General features: G+C 41.0%; 1 protein-coding gene across 1 annotated transcript; it reads right to left on the reverse strand.

Annotated features, from left to right (window-relative positions):
* Positions 1-3,230: 3,230 nt before the first annotated feature.
* On the reverse strand, positions 3,231-11,941 carry LOC144506895 (EEF1A lysine methyltransferase 3-like). The gene is made up of 3 exons (XM_078233249.1): positions 11,810-11,941; positions 8,708-8,819; positions 3,231-3,622 (listed from the first exon to the last, which is right to left on the reverse strand). The coding sequence occupies exons 1-3, from the start codon at positions 11,939-11,941 to the stop codon at positions 3,231-3,233; spliced, it is 636 nt and encodes a 211-aa protein (XP_078089375.1).
* Between the last annotated feature and the right edge of the window lie 6,315 nt (positions 11,942-18,256).

Below are 18,256 nucleotides of genomic sequence, written 5' to 3' on the forward strand. Positions count from 1 at the left end.
TTAACACTTACAATGTCAATATTCACAGGCCGGAACTGTGCGAATATTTCCAACATCTGATGTGTAACTAAATTTTACTATCTTATAGTCTAAATATTTGCACTGCTAACACTTGATGCCTGCTTGTGCTGTGATTTATTTCTATAAATTAGAAGAAAATGTTCTTGTCGTTGGCAAACTAGAACTAATGATACTTATTCAATGAAGGGAAAACGAGCACAGTCACAAAATAAAGGCCCATTAGCAAAATCTTCTACAAGTATATCAAGAGGAGGAGAGTAGCTCAAGTGAATTTTGGTCCCTTGGAAGATGAGGCTGGGGAGTTAATAATGGGGAATGCAGAAATAGTTGAGACACTAAATCAATATTTTGCCTCAGTTTTCACGGCAGAGGACACGAGTATCATCCCAATAGCAACAGAAAATGCAGAGGTTATAGAAAGGGAGGAACTTAGAACCACCATTATCAAAAGTAATGAGCAAACTACTGGGATTAAAGGCAGGCAAGTCCCGAGGGTCTAATGGCCTATATCTTGGGATTTTAAAGAAAGTGATATTGGAGACAGTAGATCCATTGGTTACAGTATTCCAAAATACCTTCGATGTGGGAATGGATCCTGTGGATTGGGAAAATGTTAATATAACACCCACATTGAAAAATGAAGGAGGCAAAATGTTGGAACCTATAGATTAATTAGTTTAAAATCTAATGTTGAAATATTGTTAGAATCCATTATAAAGAAAGTAATATCAGGACATTTGGAAAGTCAAAATGCATTCCATCAGGGTCGGCATGGTTTTATGAAATGTAACTCATGTTTGACTAATTTGCTTGAGTTCTTCGAAGATGTAACACGCAAGGTGGATAATGGTGATCCTGTAGATGTCATATATCTGCACCTCCAGAAAGCATTTGATAAGGTGCCACACAAAAGGTTAATATACAAGGTTAGTTCACATGGGATTAATAATAATGTATTAGCTTGAATAGAGGATTGGCTAACCAGCAAAAACCAGAGGGTCGGGTCTTTTATTGTTGGCAAAATGTAACTATTAGGGTGCCACTGGGTTTGGTCCTTGGGTCCAACTATTCTAATGCATGACTTGGATGCAGAGATAGCAGGTACCATAGCTAAATTTGCAGAGGATACTAAAATAGGTAGAATAGTAAGTTGTGACAAGAAATTTACAAATGGATATAGATAGGTTAAGTAAATGGGACAAAATTTCGCAGAAGGAGTTGAAGCTGGTTGAGGTTGTCCGTTTTGGTAGGAAAAATAAAAAGGCAAATTCTTATTTAAATGAAGGCAAATTTTGGAGTGCTTCAGTGCAGAAAGATTTGGGTATCCTCGTACATTAATCACAGAAAGCTAATCTGCAGGTTCAGCAGGTAATAAGGAAGACAAATGGAATTTTTGACATTTATTGTTTAAGGAATAAAATATAAAATTAGTGAAATGTTGATGCTCCTGTACAATGCATAGGTGAGACCGCATTTAAAATATTGTGTATTGTTTTGGTTCCCTTACTTCAGGAGAGATGTAGTTGCATTGGAGGAGGTTTGCTCGATAGATGCCAGATATGAGAGGTTTGTTTTACGAAGAGAGATTGGGCAGTTTAGGCCTATACTCACTGGAGATTAGAAGAATGAGAGGAGATCTAATTGAGGTGTGCAATATGATAAGGGATATTGACGAAGTTGACGTGGTGGGAATGTTTCCTCTTGTAGGTCAATCTAGAACGAGGTCATAGATTTGTGATAAGGGTTGGCAGATTTAAAACAGAGATGAAGAGAAATTACTTCTCTCAAAGCGTCATGAGTCTGTGGAATTCACTACCTCAGAGTGTGGTGGATGCTGGGACATTCGATAAATTTAACGAAGAGGTTACAGATTTTTAATTAGTAAAGATCTGAAGGGCTATGAAACGGGCAGGAAAGTTGAGGCTGAAACGAGATCAGCCATGATCTACTTAAATTGCGGAGCAGGATCGAGTGGCTAAATTGCCTACTCCTGCTCCAAGTTCTTATGATTCAATAAGGATTATTGCGGTGGGGGGTGGGGGGGGGGGGGGGAGATTGAAAATTCACCTTTATAGCGTTAAATCTTTCCACAGTTCTATCTAAGGAGAAGAGGGAACATGCTCATCGAATAGCACTATTCAAAAGATAATCACCTATTTCATTTTGTCAGATGCATCCTTAGTCAATTAACTTGGGATCCATTATTCCAGGCACCGGGCTGACTTCACACGGGGCATTCAAGTATTCATTCGACCAAATGTGTAGAGCCGCAATGAGCACCACTCATTCAGCAAATCATTCAGTAAAATCAATCGTCATTAGCCCCCATTCAGTGGATAGAATTTGAATGAGTGTCACGAGAGCCGGTAAGTGCACTTGGAGACTTGGTACCAATGAACCGAGCACCTTGCAATCCGATTTCTCAATGCAGGAAACGCGAGAGTTACACTTCAGGCCAAAGGGAAGAGGAAGCATCAGGCTGGTGGGCGTCGGAGGAGTATGGTGGAGATATTGAAGATCAGGACTGTTTGGCATACATTCGCAAAGTAAAAAGGAAATTGAGATAAAAAGTTTTATTTCGGTCAGTGGAAGTAGTGTGAGGCTTACTGATTCCGCCAATACATAGAAGTGGGCACATAGAGGTTTAAAGAATCCTTTGCAATACTGATAAGAAATAAATCCCCCTCCCCCGAATTAAAACCCCTGTGTGCTTTTTGACGAGGGGGTTTGTCTCAATCATTTCAAATTGTTAACTACAATTTTAGTGTTCGAAAGGCGGCATTTTTTTTGCCACAGCCATCGCCGGTTCAGTGCTGATATGGAACAGAATAATTCGTACTCTGGGATCTTATATTTTACTTTAACTCAATAACGTTAACATTTTAACTACACACTTTTTAGGAGGTGAGTGTGAGAGCTTTTGGAGATCAAAAAAAGTAACGCCTCAAAGTTACTCCATTTAGTGCCTGCCCTTATATAGATCCTGAAGGGATCGTGTGTCTTGTACGGGAACGCGTTTAAGTCAAGCATATTAAAGTAATGTGTCCGTATGAATTACCAAATGTTGAGATATCCAAGGAAAACGCCTGGAAAATTATGAGATATAAATTGAAAACGCGATTTTTTATTAGAACTAACTTCTCAAAGTTAATAAGCTTAGTGTATCGACCACTGTTAGATGACAAATCATTCGCTGTCTCGCCGGCTTATCAGATGCTACGTGGAACTTTTTTGGTCAGTTTGTAAATAAAATTGCTTCCGCTTGTATGAAGGAGCTCACTGTTGAACTGCCGTGGCAGGAGATGCTCGTGAAAATTGACGGAACCCTCTCTGGCAGTCACGTTAGAAGACATGTAAACTGTAGTTTTCTCGCTGCAGAGGTGCAACAGCGTCTGTAACAGACCTTGAAATTGCGTTGGGTTGTACACAATGTCCGAACCCAGAATGAAATCGAAGTCGTTTGAAAAGTTATTCTGGTCGTCACCCCACGCAAGGGCACAGATGTTTGAACGGTGTCGACTGGTGAGTGGAACGTTAGCAAGTACGTTATATTCTATTTGCTTCAAAACGTACGGTCTGTCCGTTAAGGTGACATTTCCACCTGGTACAAAGAAAAATATAGCACCATTATCTCATGATTTCACCAAAGCGCGAATTATTTGCTGCATTTGTTTTCTCACTGTGGAGCAACAAGAGTCCAGTTAGCTGAAGAAATTGTAACATAAGAACATAAGAACTAGAAGCAGGAGTAGGCCATGTGGCACCACCAGCTTGTTCCGCCATTCAATAATATCATTGCTCATCTTTTCGTGGACTCAGCTCCACTTACCCGCCCGCTCACCATAATCCTTAATTCTTTTACTAATCAAAAATTTGTCAATCTTAGCGTTAAAATCATTCAACAAGATAGCCTCAACTGCTTCACTGGGCAGGGAATTCCAGAGATTCACAACCCTTTGGACGAAGAAGTTCCTCCTCAACTCAATCGTAAATCTGCTCCCCCTTATTTTGAGGCTATGCCCCCAGTTCTAATTTCACCCACCAGTGGAAACAACCTCCCTGCCTCTATCTTATCTATTCCCTGATCATTTTACATGTTTCTATAAGTTTCCCCCCTCAGTCTTCTAAATTCTAATGAGTATAATCCCTGTCTATTCAATCTCTCCTGATAAGCTAACCTTCTCAACTCTGGAATCAAACTAGTGAATCTCATCTGCACCCCATCCTGTGCCAGTTTCTCAGGTAAGCAGACCAAAACTGTGCACAGTACTCCAGGTGCAGCTTCATCAGAACCTTATACAGCTGCAACATAACCTCCCTGTTTTTAAACTCCATCCCTCTAGCAATGGAGGGCAAATTCCATTTGCCTTCATAATTACCTGTTGCACCTGCAAACAAACTTTTGCGATTCATCCACAAGGACACCCAGATCCCTCTGCACAGCAGCATGCTGCAATTTTTTACCATTTAAATAATAGTCCATTTTGCTGTTCTTCCTACCAAAACGAGCGACCTCACATTTGCCAACATTGTATTCCATCTGCCAGACCCTTGCCCACTCACTTAAACTATCTATATCCCTTTGCAGACGTTCGCTGTCCTCTGCACACTTTGCTCTACCACTCATCATAGTGTCATCTGTGAACGTTGACACACGACACTCGGTCCCCAACTCCAAATCATCTATGTAAATTGTAAACAATTGTGGTCCCAACACTGATCCCTGAGGCGCACCGCTAGTCACTGATCGACAACCAGAAAAAGCATCCATTTACCCCCACTTTGCTTTGCTATCTCTCTTAGCTATTGGGGGCCGAATGGTCATGAACCAAAGAGCCAGGAAGAAACAGTCCACAGAGTGGGATTTTGTAAACCCTGTGTTAGCTGCAATATAAGTTTCATAAGAAGAGCAACCAAAATCTGGTCTTTCCAAATTCACATTCCGTATACAAATTTGACATTCTTCTCTCATGTACTACCTGTTCCCTATTCATATAGGCATCACTGTATCGAGCAAACAAAAGTTCGTCTCACTTTCATGTATATTTTCTCCATCGGTTTAGTTGTTTGAGAATATTTTGATTTGGGAAGCACTTTACAGTGTGCCTTGTGACATAAGACTCTGCCATTGCAAGTCTACTCAACGTCATTGGCTCTAGAGACTAAAGCGGCCAAGGACCAGTGCCAATTTTAAGACCAAAGTCCATGTCTGAAATCACGTAACATGTCAGTTTAAGGAATTGAAAATCAGAATACTGCGCACACTAGAATCTGAAAGAAATAGAATCAGAAACTGCTGGAAATACTCGGCAAATCATGACCGCATCTATGGAGCGAAGCAAAGCCAAAGTTCAGGGCCCGTGATCTTTCATCAGAACCTGATTCCTCAATTCTGCACCAATGCATTAGCCTTCAGCTTTGTTCTGGAGTGAGATTTGGGCGCAGGACATTCTCAGAGATGAGAGTGCTACCAACAGGGCCACTGCTGACCCATTGTCTGCTTAAAATATTGTCGTAGAAAGATTGTAGTCGAAGTGGAGAATCGTATGAGTCAACAGCAGATATTTCACTTTGAATTACGAGCTCCATAAACTAGCACAGCCGGTATGCGATTGAACCCGCGCTGTTGGTGTCACCCTGGATCACACTCTAGTCAACTGAGCTATTGGACCCCGGAATAATAACTGCACGGGTAGAAACATAGAAACCCTACAGTGCAGAAGGAGGCCATTCGGCCCATCGAGTCTGCACCGACCACAATCCCACCCAGGCCCTACCCCCACATATATTACCCGCTAATCTACACATCCCAGGACTCTAAGGGGCAATTTTTAACCTGGCCAATCAACCTAACCCGCACATCTTTGGACTGTGGGAGGAAACAGGAGCACCCGGAGGGAACCCACGCAGACACGAGGAGAATGTGCAAACTCCACACAGACAGTGACCCGAGCCGGGAATCGAACTCAGGACCCTGGATCTGTGAAGCAGCAGTGCTAACCACTGTGCTACCGTGCCGCCCACGGTATGAGTTGTGCATCTTAGTTATGGGGTATGACTAAAGAAATCGTAGGATGTGAAAAAGAAATAAAGGAGAAGGTGGTCAACATAATGAATGCAGCTATTAGGGTTAGCGCTAGAATAATAATTACAAGTATAGGCACCATGAATGTTAATTATAGGGTAATCAATACGACGAGTAATAATTCGAGAGGCAAGTATTACTATGAATATTAACAATAAAGTATTATTATGAATGTTCATAATATGTTGAGTAGTGGACTGGCCGACACTTGATCGTATATTTTATGTTACTAAATTGGCAAATCCAATTTGTGGCAACTATAGAATGGAGACGTCTCGTATTAATAGCAGCTAATAGAGTAACGTGCATAATTGTGGCTACAGGTCATAAGTAGAAGCTTGGGGGTAAACACTATAAGTGATATGTAGAATGCGAGGCACTACAAATAATAAATAGTTAGGTGCTATGAACATTGACTATAGTAGTAAGTATGGCGAAGCATAACAACACCGATATGCACTTTAAATGCAAATGGAGAAGTAAATACCAACAACAGTAACTGAAGTGGTAAACAATGTGAATGGTATGATCATTAGCCCCATAACTTCAGAAGGTTTTATAGTTCCCAGAAACTGCATGGTGCTGCGGGGGCGAAACACACACTGGCCACAATGGAGCATCCCAGTGAGTATCAAAGCAGAATTCAGAGCCAGCGGTCAATTCTCCTTTTATTAGTATTGCCTTTTAATCCCGGGTGTGGAGACCACAGTTCATTTTCTAACGTAACAGTGTCGACTATGAATATTAAACAGTAATCTCGATAATTATGTGCAGCTTTGGTCTTTTTATTTATGATGAGATATAAAGGGTAAGGGAGTGTAGTCATCTTACCAGGGACGGAGTGGGCTTGTATCCATTCGAGTTTAGAGGAATGAGAGGTGGAGTTATTGGAGGCTGCTCCGCCATTCCATGTGATCTCGGCTGATCGTGGGGTTTAGCTCCTTTTACCCTCAAAAAACTCTAATAAATTTGTCAATTAAGAAAACCATGTTGGCTTGGTCTAAACATATTATACTTTCCTAAACGCATTGTTAAGACTTCTTTAATAATAAATTCCAGCATTTTACCAACAACTGATGCGAGGATACCTGACCTACGGTTCATTCTTTCCTCTCTCCTTTTCTTGAAAAGCGGTGTAACATTTGGCAATGCTAATCAAGTGGGACTGTTCACGAATCTGATGAATTTTGTAAAAACATAGCCAGTACATCCATTACCTCTGCAACTACCTCTTTGAGAACCCAATGTTGTAAGCCTTGAGGTCTTAAGGATTTCTTGGATTTTAGTTCCATATGTATCTCTGGTACGTTATTCCTGCTAATATTGCATTCCCTAATTTCCTCATTCTTTGTAGTCCCGAGGTTACTGCATATTTCTGTTATGGAACTTGTTTCTCCTACTGCCAAGGCAGACTTAATGTATTTGTTTCTGCAGTTTCATAATTTCCTATGATAATTTATCTTGTCACTTCTCCTAAGGGACTTTCGGTTTTCTCTCCTCATTTTATAAAACGTTCTTACAATCTGTTTTTATATATCTGGCTAACTTACTCTAATCAAGTATTTTCCCTTTTTAATCAAGGTTTTGTGGCTCTTTCCTGTTTTTTCTAACATTTCAGACCCTCAAACTTGCTATTGTTTCTCGTCAACATTGGGAGCATTTTCTTTTAATACTATCCTTAACTTCCTGAGTACGCCACGGGTTTGTCCGCCTTGCTGACTATTTGTTTTTCAATGGAATGTATTTTTGTTGAACATTTAGAAATATTTCTTTAAATGTTTCCCGTTGTTTATTTATCTCCACACCTTTTAGTCTATTTACCCCATTAACCTTAACCAATTCTCCCCCCATACCAAATCTTTGGCATCGTTTAAGTTTAAGATTATTGTTTGCCAATGGAATAGGGTAGAGCATATTAACGTAAGTAAAACCCTGATAATAAGGAAATTATTGAAACAAAAGAGTGACAAGTCCCCAAGGACCTGATGGTTTCCATCCAAGAGTGTTAAAGGAAGTAGGAGAGCATATTGTAGATGCGTTAATTATAATCTTTCAGAGTTCCCCAGATTCAGCAGTGGTCCCTCTGGATTGGGAAATTGTTCATGTCACTTTATTTTTTAAGAAGGGTGAAAGAGGAAAACTGGGGCACAAAGACCAGTTAGCCTAACATCTGAGGTGGGGAAATTATTGGAGTCTATAATCAAGGATAGGGTAACTTAACACCTCGAACTTGGTTGGAGATTCTGGAACTAGGGGGCCTCGTCCAAGAAATAGGTCAGGGTATTCCGAAGAGATGTTAGGAAGTTATGCTGCCGCTATACAAAACCCTGGTTAAACCCCACTTGGAGTACTGTTAGGAAGGATATATTGGCCTTGGCGGGAGTACCGCGTAGGTTTACAAGAATAATATTTGGACTTCCAGGCTTAACTTTTGATGACAGATTACACAAACTCGGCCTGCTTTCCCGAGAATTTAGAAAGTTAACGGATGATCTGATTGAATTCTTTAATATATCAACAGGAAAAGACGAGGTAGATAAAGATAAACCATTAATACTAAGACAAAAATTTTGTGCCTCTTATTTCAAAATGACAACTTACCCAGTAGCACCGCTAAAATCCCGACAATTCCTGTGCCGGATCCCAGTTCAAGGACCTTCTTCCCAATAAAATCAATGTTCTCATTCTCAAAGTACCGACAGAGAACAAGGCCCTGTCAGAAAAACACAGCCATGTTAATGATTTTTTAATTCATTCGTGGCATCTGGACGTCGCTCGCATTTGTTGCAGTTGAATAGAGTAGCCATTTCAGAAGGCAGTTAAGGGTCTGGAGTACATGTAGTCCAGGCTAGATAAGGACCGCAGCTTTTCATCCCTAAAACACATTAGTGAATCACATAGACTTTTTACAACAATAGTTTCATGGTCATCAATAGATTTTTAATTCCAGATTTTTAATTTAATCCAAATTGCAACATCTGCCATGGTGGGATTTGTACCCGGTTCCCCAGAGCATTTTGCTGGGTCTCTAGATTACTAATCGATTTATAACGCTCACAAAGAAATAGGGCGATGTGGGCAGTGACGTAAAAATGGTTGGGGTCAAAAAGGCCATTCAGGGACCTTTGTATGAGAAGTTCAGGTCAACCAGTCTCTCTGACTCTCTGCCTCTCCTTGTTCATGCTCCTTCAAATTACCTCATTTGTCAAGTTCTTGGCCATCAGTCCTGATGCCTCCTTATGTAACTCGATCTCATTATTTTAGTCATTATGCTGTTGTTAACTACGTTGGGATGGCTGATCTACATTGAAGCTGCTGTACACTGTAAACTATTTTGTTGTTTAGGAAGGACCACTTAATTCCTAAACTAATCAAACGCAAAAAGATACACACCTTCGGCCTCGCTGAATTGCATCTCCACATATTAAAAGATAAGGAAGACATCAACTTCAGCGTTAGGGAAATTATTAGAAAACATTCCGAGGGACAGAATTAACCTCCATTTGGAGAGGGAAGGATTAATCAAGCATAGTCAACATGGCTTCGCCAGGAGGAGATCATGTCTACGGTAGCACAGTGGTTAGCACTGCTGCTTCACAGCTCCAGGGACCTGGGTTCGATTCCCGGCTTGGGTCACTGTCTGTGTGGAGTTTGCACATTCTCCTCGTGTCTGCGTGGGTTTGCTCCGGTTTCCTCCCACAGTCCAAAGATGTGCGGGTTAGGTTGATTGGCCATGCTAAAATTGCCCCTTAGAGTCCTGAGATGCGTAGGTTAGAGGGATTAGCGGGTAAATATGTAGGGATATGGGGGTAGGGCCTGGGTGGGATTGTGGTCGGTGCAGACTCGATGGGCCGAATGGCCTCCTTCTGCACTGTAGGGTTTCTATGATTTCTAACAAACTTGACTGAATTTTTCGAGGAGGTGACCAAATTTGTAGATGAGGGTAGTGCAGAGACGTAGCTTACATTGACTTCAGTAAGGCTTTTAATAAGGTCCCACATGAAAGAATGATGAAGAAGGTAAGAACCCATGGAGTCCAGGGCAATTTGGCAAATTGAATCCAAACTTGGCTTCATGGTAGGAGGCAGAAACTAATGGTTGAAGGCTGTCTTTGTGCCCAGTGGCTTACCGCAGTGATCGGTGCAGGGCCCCTTACTGTTTGTAGTGTACATTAATGATCTAGACGTCAATGTGTGGGGAGGGGGAAGGGTATGATCAGTAAGGCCACAGCTGGAGTACTGCGTGCAGTTCTGGTTGCCAAACTATACGAAGGATGTGATTGCACTAGAGAAGGTGGAGAGGAGATTCCGCAGCAGGATGCAGCCTCGGTTGAGGCGTGTCACCTGTGAAGAGAGGCTGGATCGGCTGGAGGTTGTTTTCCTTAGAGCAGGGAGGGTGAGGGGGACGTCACCAAGGTGTGCAAAATTATGAGGGATATAGATAGAGTAGCTAGGAATAAGCTTTTCTCTTTAGTAGATGGGTCAATTATTAGAGGGCATAGATTTAAGGTAAGGAGCAGGAAATTTAAAAAGGGTTTAAGGAAAAGCTTTTTCATTCAGAGGGTGGTGTGCATCTGAAACTAATTGCCTGAAATGGTGGTGGAAGCAGGAACCCTCACAACATTTAAGAAACATTTAAATGAGCATTTGAAACGCCACCGCATACAGGCCATGGATCAAGTGCTGGAAATTGGATTAGAACAGATCAGCGTTTGATGACCGGCACAAACACGATGGCCGAATGGCTTCTTTCTGTGCTGTAAAACTCTATGACTCTGAGATTCAGAGACATAATTACATGTACGATCATTCATTATGAAAAGGAATAGTGTTAGCAGACTGCCATTTAGCTAATGTAACTACTTTCCAAAAAGGAAGCCAGAACAAATCAGGAAATAGCTAACATTGGATAGGTTGCAGGCAAGATAGTACAATCCTTCATCATTCAGAAAATAGTTAGAAACTGAAAATATGACAGAGCATGCCGCAAGAATTCCAAAGTGGAAGGTGACCCTTGACCAACTTCATTCAATTTCTTGAAGATGTAAAATAAATATAGATAACGGAAATGTAATGAGTAGATGTAATTGTTCACTATTTACACAAATGGTATATTCAGGAATCAGAAGTGTATTTTGTAATTTCTGGAATTCATCAAATTATGTGTCGCATTTTCTACAGATGATGACTTCGAGAAAATACTGGAAGACATTAATATAATTACAAAATGGACGCTTGATCTCCAAATGAACTTCAATATAGATAAGTGTATGAGTATTTTGATAGGAAGAATAGGAATATGAAAAGAAAACCATATTTTCTTCAAAAATACGCGTCTAAATTGGGGAGAGGAACACGAGATCTCAGGGTGAAAATGCAGTTTGCTAAAAGTACCGATGCAACTCAACAAGATCAAAGAAGAAAAACAGCATGGTGGGCCTAGAGATTGCAAGGCCAAAAGCAGCATAGGTACATGCAACGGAAGCTAGATAAGCACGCGAGGGGGAGAATGTTAGAGGATATGCTGATAAGTTCAATGAAAAGGAATGGAAGGAATTTTCTTTGGAGCATGAATCTGTCGGCCCGATTGGTCTGTAAGTATTTTATACATCCATGTCAATGTATCTAGCAAATACATTGCAACATAAGTAGTAAGCTTACTCTTAAATACAAAAACATATTTGCAGTAGGCTGCTAGACTTACGGGTTCCCAGATAAAAGCAGAAACACCAAGATACGCTCCTTTAAACATGGAGATCTTCAAGTGGTGTCCACTAAACTCATAACTCTTCTCCTCCAATTCAAAGGAAGGATTGACATCCAAGATGCTACTCATGCTCTCTGAACTCGAACGGACTTTCTGCGAACTCCAAACAGGTTTCGTCCTGTGCCCCGGATGCGGTGCGGATTTCTATCAGTTTCTCGTCAACCTGCAGACTTCAAGTTTTATTTCTAATAAAGAAAAACGGTTAAAAAATGATGTAAAACGCAGCAAATTGTTGTTTTAAATAGCAGAAGGCTCTTAACAAAACATAAGGTTCATTTTCATAATAAGCGGCAAAATTGAGTATGAGCCCAACAGCGGCCGCTTTTAGTTTTTTAATTGGCGACAAAATTAAACACTTGGCACAACTGTAGCAAACCTTAATCTTCACACTCCACATAGCTCTGTGGTACCAAATCAAATCTATGTGACTGAAAGTCAATAAGTAGTCTTGCAAAGTACTGGGGGAGAACTAGCCCAATTCCCAAATTAAAGGTTTAATAGAACAAAGAACAGAGAGAAAAGCCGAGGGGGAAGAAAGGTGGAGATAACTTACAAGCAGTGGAAATTAAACAACACTATTCAAAGAGACCGTGACATGGTAAACTAATAAGGGAAATTTGAAGACAAAGTATCAACTGATTTTCCGTTATGCTCTCATCCTCCGCATAATATAAGTGTCTGGCATAACTGCTGACTCTGACATTTGGATTCTTTGAAAAAGTAACAATGTAGGCACAGTAGGGTTCTACTGAAATAGAACAGTGTGTGCCTTACGGAATTGTCCTTTAGTTGTCCAGGGTAAGATTTGGAAACATCGTAACTGTTCATGTTTGTGAAACTAAAGGTCAACAAAAAAAAAATCAGAATCGGCCAATGAGCATCGAACCTACAGCACTGAGGCGTTGATGTAGAAGGCAAACTTGACGCCCTGTTAAGCGGCAGTGCCCTGCGATATTAGACTGTTCCTATTTCGAATAATGGGCTTCTTAAGATTTTGCGACTTCGCGTCTCAAATTGTTTGAATTGGCCAGTGAGCTTTTGGAACCCGAAGAACCAATATGACTTCTCAAGAGAGCTTATTTAATGGAGTTTTAATAATGGATTCCATTTGTCCATCGTGTGCTTTAATGTGAATTCAGAATAGTTTTAGAAAGTGTTGTGGGGATATGTCTTTGTTTGCATATAAAAGTTTCGCCGGCTTAAATATCGTGTTCACTATATCCGAAGTATTTTTTTACGCAGGAATTAGCGCGTAATGGACCATATCTCATCGTGCGGATGAAGTTCCATCAAGTGATAGGAATGTAAAAGTGCAAAAGTGATTGTGTTTCACAGAAGGATGGTTCTCGTGTAAAGAAAGACCTCTCATGATAGCAAATCAAGGTTTACGTGTTTGGCATCTTTTGAAGAAATCATAGGAACCAATATGACTGCTCCCTTAATGCTTATTAATTTCTTCAGCGTGTTTATTGTTTCTTTTGTAGTAAATTCCAATCTCCTCAGAAAGAGCTGAAGAAAATGTGCTCATTTTGCCTCCATAAAGCAATATGTTTGTTAGTGTCACAAGCAGGCTTACGTTAACACTGCAATGAAGTTATTCTGAAAATCCCCTAGTCGTCACACTCGGGCGCACTGAGGGAGAATTAAGCATGGTCAATGGACCTCAACAGCACGTCCTTCAGACTAGGGAGGAAACTGGAGCACCGGGAAGAAACCCACGAAGACACGGGGAGAACGTGCAGACTCCGCACAGACAAGTCACCCAAGCATCGAATCGAACCCTGGTCTCTGGTAGCGTGAGGCAGCAATGCTAACCAATGGGCCATGGCGCAATAAAGCATCTTTCAGTTATCTCTCGCATTCCAACTGCATAACAAACAATTTCCAGACTCTCAACTTTCACCCGACAGCCAATTTGCCGCAATAGCTTACTCTCACCGAAATTGTGCCCAAGTCATAAACCAGAATCAAATACTGCAATTTGTATCTGGGTATAGTGAAGGGTAAATAAATATAAGGAATTAAATCAAATCGGAGGCATTGATGAAAAAGGCTGCGATTTTGGCTGTGGTGACACAATACATTGCTCGTGTTATTGAGATGATTATCAGTATCAATTCCCTTCCTTCGTGTATCGTAATTGCTACAGTTGTGGGCCACTAGTTTATAATGAACTTTGCAGCAATCTTTTGCCTCAGGTTAAGCCAGCTATGGCAAATTAACAAGTGCAGACGGGATTCGCCAATTGCATTTACTGATTTGAGCCCCAGCCTTGTGTACAAGTAACAGGCCCAGTAATAATCTGCTCACTTGTCTTAATTTAAAAGCATTTCCCTTCATTTATAACCTGCATCCTGACACTGAAGAATACAAGCTTTGCAATATTTTCATATTTTAAACGTTTACCTTCCACAACTGAAACAGAAGTTGCAAATTGTATATTTCTCTTTTTTATATACATAATGTTATCATCTCTGGAGAGATCAGAGATGTTTAAAGATAAAATTGAAATCTTCATTATCCACCGAATGAAGTCCAAAGATGTGCGGGTTAGGTTGATTGGCCATGCTAAAAAAAATTGCCCTTAGTGTCCTGAGATGCGTAGGTTAGAGGGATTAGTGGGTAAATATGTAGCGATATGGGGGTAGGGTGGGATTGTGGTCGGTGCAGATTCGATGGGCCGAATGGCCTCTTTCTGTACTGTAGGATTTCTATGATTCTATGAATAATACCTAAAGATCCCATGGTTTAAACAAATTATTTTACGATACGAAAGTCAAGCAAAGCAACTAGACACAACGTATGTTATTGATTATGCTTTACACTCAAAAAATAATGAACACACCATGTACGCCAGTCGAGGAGTTCAGCTTTAAAACTGAACTCCTCGACTGAACCTTTCCCTTTCCACTTTGACTCCCCTCAACAAGTCTTAGCTACTTATCTTGAACTTCCTAAGAACAATCCAACATGCCACAGCATTCACCGTTTCACTCTGGTTCTCCTCTGTGTTCCTCCGATGGCTAAAATTTCTTGAGATTTTTCTACTAGGCTCTACTAACCTTTTTGCTTCTAGTCGACAGTTATTTTCAGCTGTCATCAGACCCTTTCTTTCTCTGCCTGTTGAAATCAGAATTTACACCAACAAGCTTGGATGCTTTACGCTACAACCCCAAATGCCATCATGAAACATCCGACAGATAATTTCCAAATAAGGCTTCACCTGAATCAATCATCTGCATGGCAAAGGAAGTTAATCGGAATGTTGGATAGCTATTTCCATAAATTAACTTGTAATCCCTGAACCAAACGTCTTGACCCAGAGGTCTGCGTGGATAATTTAAACTTCTAATAAAGTCGGAGAAATTCTCCTAAGACTTATCGTCTGCACGTCAACCGCCAAAAGATCACCTGCCGTGTTATGGCTTTCATACTCCTAACCCTGACCTTATAACTACACGTGGGACGCTTTGAAATGACCTTACCTGACGTGCTCTGTCAATTTCTAAAGCCCAGCATTTTAATTACCTTGTTTTCATACATATAATCTTCTCCAAAATGAAGTTTGTTAGTCATTCTCCTTGTCCCGGATAGGATATAAAGCCGCAACAATGTTTCTTCATCGGGCCCTGCCATGTGCTGTGGCTTGTGTCTCGCCCCATGTAAGCCCCATCTCTTCCAGTTCAGTCACCTCAGTCCAACACCATGTTATTTTGGCCTGCCCCATTTATGTTTCCCGGCTGCTGCCCATCTTAAATCAATCTTCGCTGTACACTCTTGGGGCATCCTTATCACGTGCTCTAGCTATCTTATCAGGTGCTTCTTGATCTCAGTGGCAATTCTGTAGCAACCAGTCCTCATTGTACAGGTCCTCGTTGGGAAATGTATTTGATCAGTTGATGTTCCAGATCATCCATAGGCAACTATTATGAAAAGCGTTGTCCTTGCCCATGTCCTCGCTACCCTCCAGCATTCAGATCTGTACAGCAGGGCCGACGTTACATTACTGTTGTGGAGTCTGATTTTGATCTTATGATGCATTGCTTGGACTTCCTGATGGTTCAAAATGTAGTAAATGCACCCCTAACTTTATTCAGCCAAGCCGAGTTGTCCTTCTTAGCACTGTTGTCGTTGCTGACAAGACTCCTGACGTAAGTGAAGACGTGGACATGCTCTAACGCTTCTCCATAAAATCAGACCAATTCTCCTAAGTCCGCGGGTCCCCAGCTAAATGAAGGCCACATGCCGTTTGGTGGCTTTCATCCTCCTAACTCGGATCTTATAAGTACACATGCGACCCCTCGAAATGTCACTACTTGAGGAGCTCTTACAGTTTCTAAAGTCCCCCATTTTAATTACCTTACTCTTAAACTGTAATCTGCCCCAAACCAAAAATTGCATCTAAAATATCAATAAATTAGCCTTAATTATTCTGACAATATCCTAATGTATACAACTGGTTTCTTCAAATTAAACAAATGGGATACCGAAATGTGTTTCTCAAATATTTTTTCGAGTCTCTGCAGCGTCAAGAAGTGATTTCTCCTGAGGCAAGAGAGTTCCCAAAAAGAAAACATTCTAAACTGCTGATCGCCAGCATTAGTCATTACTTCAGACACAGGAAATAAATTGAAATTTATAACTATGTCAATAATAACAACAGTAATACTACGAATTCAAATAATAATAGTACCAGCAATTAGAAAAAGATTCAGTTTAGTACTATGAATCAGCTAACCATCCTGCTAAAACTAATAATTTTGTTATTAGTCCAATACCACGAATAAAACGTAAGCTCCAAATAATGCTGATAATTAAATTCTAAATATAAAATATCCCCAACACTATTGACACTATTAATATATCCTGATAATCCTACTAATGAGTTATTTTCAATCCTAACTTTATTAAAATTAGTTTCTCCAAAAGTAAAATTTTTAAAATTCTGAAGCAATGCTATTAATGATGGTACTAACAGCAATTATTCACCAGGACCGCAGCCTCCAGATGCCTCATGCCTCTCATTTAAAATTTGGGGATCTCATAGAAACCTATAAAATTCTAACAGGACCAGACAGAGAGTAGATGCAGGAAGGATGTTCCCGATCGTGATGGTGTCCTGAACCAGGGGTCATAATCTAAGGATACAGGGTAAACCTTTTAGGATTGAGATTAAGAGAATTTTTTTGACAGAGTGGGAAGCCTGTGGAACTCACGACCTCAGAAAGTATTTGAGGCCAAAACATTAAGGAGTTAGTTATAACTCTTAGGGCGAATGGCATCAAAGGATAGCGGGATCAGGCTATTTAATTTGATGACCAGCCGTGTTCATAATGAATGGCGGAGCAGGGCTGAAGGACCGAATGACCTCCTGCTGCCCCTATTTTATTTGCTTCTCTCTTTCTATGACTTGACAAACGGTTCATAGAATCATAGAATCCCTACAGTGCAGAAGGAGGCCATTTGGCCCATCGAGTCTGCACCGACCACAATCCCACCCAGGCCCTACCCCCACATATTTATCCGCTAATCCCTCTAACCTACGCATCTCAGGACTCTAAGGGGCAATTTTTAACCTGGCCAATCAACCTAACCCGCACATCTTTGGACTGTGGGAGGAAACCGCAGCACCCAGAGGAAACCCACGCAGACACGAGGAGAATGTGCAAACTCCACACAGACAGTGACCCGAGCCGGGAATCGAACCCGGGAGCTATGAAGCAGCAGTGCTAACCACTGTGCTACCGTGCCGCCCGTGCCGATTGTTATGAAGAATTCCTGAGAGAGAGCAGTGCAGGACGTAGGCATGCGAAGGGATATCATTCGAAAATAAATAAGAATGAGCAAGACGTGAAACTCACCTAAAGATGTCTCACTTGCTCCGCAGTAATCTTTCACGCGTTGTTTCAACCCTTGTCCCTCACAACTGATTAAAACGTGTACTGCCACATTGAGCCGTGTACTTGTGCATCTATCCTAGCTAGGTAAAACGGGCACAATTTTTAAATCTCAAGATGACAGCGGGGAATGGTTACATTGTGCAACTAAACCTTGAGATTTCTGTGCAGCTACTGAGCAAGGAATCAGTAAATTCGGGTCGCTCCCAAAAATGAATGAAAACTGCTCCCGTAAGAACATGCTTCTCTGTGCAACCGAGCTGATTTGAGATAGTTACAACTGAAGTGCACTGAAGTGCACTGAGCTGAATAGCGGTGTAGTCTTCATATTTGACATACCATATGTTTTAATCCACGTTCTGATTTCCGCAATTTCAGAAAAGCTTTACACGGAGCTTGCTATTAAATCCGATTTCTAAATCTCTCATAGCGGTAAAATACTTCAATTGCAATTGTTGCCCCAGGACTTTTCTCATCTTGACGCCTC

The sequence above is a fragment of the Mustelus asterias genome, chromosome 18 (assembly GCF_964213995.1).
Source record: "Mustelus asterias chromosome 18, sMusAst1.hap1.1, whole genome shotgun sequence".
Classification (NCBI taxonomy): domain Eukaryota; kingdom Metazoa; phylum Chordata; class Chondrichthyes; order Carcharhiniformes; family Triakidae; genus Mustelus; species Mustelus asterias.

Excerpts from the sequence above, each read along its gene's own strand:
- LOC144506895 (XM_078233249.1), bottom strand. The coding sequence starts at position 11,941 with ATGAGTAGCATCTTGGATGTCAATCCTTCCTTTGAATTGGAGGAGAAG. Across the intron at positions 8,820-11,809 it reads CTGCTTTTATCTGGGAACCC|GGCCTTGTTCTCTGTCGGTA; the intron begins GTAAGTCTAGCA and ends TTTTTCTGACAG. Across the intron at positions 3,623-8,707 it reads GATTTTAGCGGTGCTACTGG|GTGGAAATGTCACCTTAACG; the intron begins GTAAGTTGTCAT and ends TCTTTGTACCAG.